The sequence below is a fragment of the Adiantum capillus-veneris genome, chromosome 23 (assembly GCF_014529385.1).
Source record: "Adiantum capillus-veneris isolate H3 chromosome 23, ASM1452938v2, whole genome shotgun sequence".
In the NCBI taxonomy this organism is placed as follows: Eukaryota; Viridiplantae; Streptophyta; class Polypodiopsida; order Polypodiales; family Pteridaceae; genus Adiantum; species Adiantum capillus-veneris.
This window is the reverse complement of record NC_140953.1, coordinates 37387911-37391275: the sequence shown is the minus strand read 5'-3', so window position 1 is coordinate 37391275 and position 3365 is coordinate 37387911. Positions and strand designations below refer to the sequence as shown.

Genomic DNA, 3365 nt, shown 5'->3' with positions numbered 1-3365 from the left:
TAGCAACAAAAAATGAGACAAAATGCACGACATAGGAAAAATCAAGTTTTGTCATACATGTAATCTCAAAATGTATAATCAAAACCCAGCGCAGTGTAAATCCAAGACATGCAGTCTCCCACATGGCAACCCATAAATCATGGCATGCTATCTCACTGAGGTCTTTCATTTGTGGAAGTAACCTTTTGCTTTTTATGCTTAGGCACCCACATGTGAACAATGATGCAAATTTGGTGAGAACATATACCATTAATTAAACTTTCAGTAAAGTTCTACCAGTTTTATAGTCTCAACGCTTGGATGGCTTCTGGCTTGAAGTCTATTCTCAAGCCCAATATTCTACGGGCTTCCGCTGGTGTAAGCCTCCAAGTCATTGGTCCAGAGTTCTCACCCCAGTAGTCCAGTATTTCTGAAACTTTTTCCAGATTGAGAATAGTTGCCATCTGAGAAAGGCGCGCAAACTTGTCTCTCACAGTCCTCTGTGTCATGCTAGAAAAATGAGATACTAAATTCCTTGCATCTCTGTCAAGTTGCAAGCCTCCCAGCTGATTGAAGCGCTTTTGGGTAATTATAACTTCAAGCCTCTTCACAATGAAATCGATAATAAGGTGCACCAAAGAATCATAAGTATTGGTGGTCATCATGGGCTGCAACCAAGTCACATTTGTGTCGACTGCATAAAGCAATTTCTGCACCCAAGGGTTATTCACTTCATTCTCTGCATATTGTGCCTCCGTCAGCTCATAGCTGATTGTTCCAACCGAGTCTAAAATTGGCCGCAACTTTGGAGTCACACTGTTTGCCAGTTGCTCAAGGCCTAGACTGAGCAGCTGTCTGAAAGTATTACCAGTCTCACCAAGGTCTGTCAAGCAAGATTTTGCCTTATCTCGGTCTGCTGGTGCTGCAAAAGTCTGTCCAAATGCAAAAGCAACCTTAGAGAATACACCGGCAAGCAAATGTATACAAGTACTTTTCACTTTAAAATGCTGATAGTTATGTATATGATTATAAACAGCACAAAATGCATTAAAAAACATCAAATCATGGCACTCATACTGCCATGTAAGTCATGGTTGCCCCATGATAAAGCCCTTTATATTTCCAATAGCCATTGAGCTATAAGCCTACCAGACTTGGAAAATTTCACAGAGGAAACCAGGCCACCAAAAACATCTACGATGCCACCAAGGACAGGAAAAAGGGGCACAGGCAAGTTAATGCTCGAGCAAACTAAGCCTTTTGAAAACAGCAATGATGCTGTCAATTAAACGCATGAAGAAAATGTATGAAACCTATGGACAGCATCCATCCTGGTTAAAAAAATTGCAAAATGAAAATTTTTAAGCTTACCTCGGTGCAGTGTTCCTCTAGATCATGGCGCAATTTGATGACATACTCTGCACTAATGTCCACATTATTCAAAGCCGTGGCAACCTCTGTGCCCACCTTGACTACACCTACACCTGCAGAGAACAATTTTGCTGCAAGATTTGGTTCACGCAGCTTTGCTCGTAGGGATTCATTATATTCATTATTCAGCAAATTCACTGCACTATTGACTGTTGCAAGAACAGACTGCAAATTGAGTGTGGATATTGCTCTTCTTGTACATTCCTGTAGAACATAAAACACATCGTCTACCATGGATGTCGTCAGTGCATCAGTCACAAACTCATCAATTTTGATCGCCTTTCTCACATTCTCCGCCATAAAATACTCCTCCAAAACAATGTAATGCATAGTCAACTCTTGCACTGTCCTGTTAAATGTTCCCATGCGTAGAAAATTTGTTATACGTGGGCTCATTTGAGCACCTGCAGACTCTGCTTCTCTCACTTTAGTTATCATAAACAGGCTATAGTCTTCACTAATCTGGCTAAGATAAACAATTTCTTCAAGATAGATACCAATTTCTCGAGGATCAGCACCTTCAGCAGCTCCCACTGTAATTATATTTTTATTAGTTTGAGTGCTACACTCTTTAGCTAGCCTGCCAAGCTTACGGAAATCCATATACCTCTTCAAAATCAGAGTACCTCTAGAGTCACACTCTTCTTGAAGCTCTTTGACTGCATGCACAATGCCATCTTCATTGCAAAGAAAGCGAAGTATCTCTTCATTCTCTTGCACTGCTACTGCAATATCTGCAAACAAGGACCGGAGGGCCCCTACAAACTCAGGAGTGGGACGGGATTTCCCTCCTGACATGGCCTGCTCTACTGCATCTACAAGGGAGTCAAATTCCTCTCTGGCTCGAGAGACAATCACCTTCCTAAGATAAGCTACGAATGTACGTAAACCCTCCTCCTCTAGAGCAAGTGGAGTGAAAAGTTTCACAAAGCGCACCACTCTTTGATGGTCACCTTCATCAACAGCAGAAGCCAAGTTCTGCCTTATCAGTTTCTCAAGCTGCTCTTTGTATTCAAGAAGCTGGGTTCTCTGTTCGGAACTTGTCTGCTGTCTTCCATCATCTGTTGTGGTGGAATCACTGTATTGGGCATCAAGATGCAAGAACGTTTCAATGAACTTGGCAGCAGACTCAAAATCAAGAGAATCAAGAGCCTGCTTGGCACCATCAATACAATTCGCCCTTTCCACAATAGCATCTATGCGAGCAAGGGTACTTTGTACACGAGACTGTGCATGATCAAGCTCTCGTACCTTGCCGCTGACATGATCAGCGAGTGCACAAGTGGAGGCAACGCTGGAAAGCATCTGGTCTGAGTCAGCTTTCACAATTTCAAGCACCTCTCCAGATCTGAGGAGGAGAGCAGCAAGCTTTCTTTCCAAATCATGACGCTGCGTGAAGAGAGTTTCTAGGTCTGATTCGATGGCACGCTGGAATGCAACTGTCTCATGCAGCAGCCGAGTCATGGCTCCTGCATCTGTGAGTGCACGAATCTGGTCGAGCATGCCAGGGGCGAAATGCAGAGAAGCTTGATCAACGGCTGGCGAGGGTGAAACGCCGATTACCTCTTGTTGCTGCTGCTGCTGCTGTTGCTGAAGATGGTGACGAGGAGAGCCTGCGATGGTGGTCACTGTCCGCGTTGCTAAGCTCGCCATTGCCCCGCTCGCGCTCTCTCTCTCTCTTCTTACGACGTTAAAATTCTTCTTCTTCTTAAAGCTCTTCCTAATCGGCTTGTCGTTTAATCGCCCTTCAAAAAGATAAACTCTTTAATTAAGTAGTGCGCAGCTCTTCTCTCTCGGGTGTGTGTGCGCGCTAGTAAGGAGGAAAATGGTATAACCTTTCTAATGGTAGAGGGGCAGTACAGAGACACCTAACTTGGGACGGGCCAAGTTAGCACATCGATTTACTGTTTTCAGCACGAAAGGCCGTAGATGGAAGCTATTGCCTTGGGCTATCG

At 43.9% G+C, this 3365-nt stretch overlaps 1 protein-coding gene across 1 annotated transcript; it reads right to left on the bottom strand.

The window, feature by feature from the left end:
* On the bottom strand, positions 1–3122 carry LOC147427653 (conserved oligomeric Golgi complex subunit 4). The gene is made up of 2 exons (XM_086497207.1): positions 1351–3122; positions 1–911 (listed from the first exon to the last, which is right to left on the bottom strand). Exons 1-2 carry the CDS (start codon positions 3061–3063, stop codon positions 282–284), a joined length of 2343 nt encoding a protein of 780 aa, XP_086353333.1. The 5' UTR covers positions 3064–3122; the 3' UTR covers positions 1–281.
* Positions 3123–3365: the final 243 nt, after the last annotated feature.

What these genes read in the sequence shown, in the direction of transcription:
- LOC147427653 (XM_086497207.1), bottom strand. Translation starts at nt 3,063, where the DNA reads ATGGCGAGCTTAGCAACGCGGACAGTGACCACCATCGCAGGCTCTCCT. An exon ending in TAGAGGAACACTGCACCGAG is followed by an intron (nt 912 to 1,350) that starts GTAAGCTTAAAA and finishes GCATTTGGACAG; the next exon opens with ACTTTTGCAGCACCAGCAGA.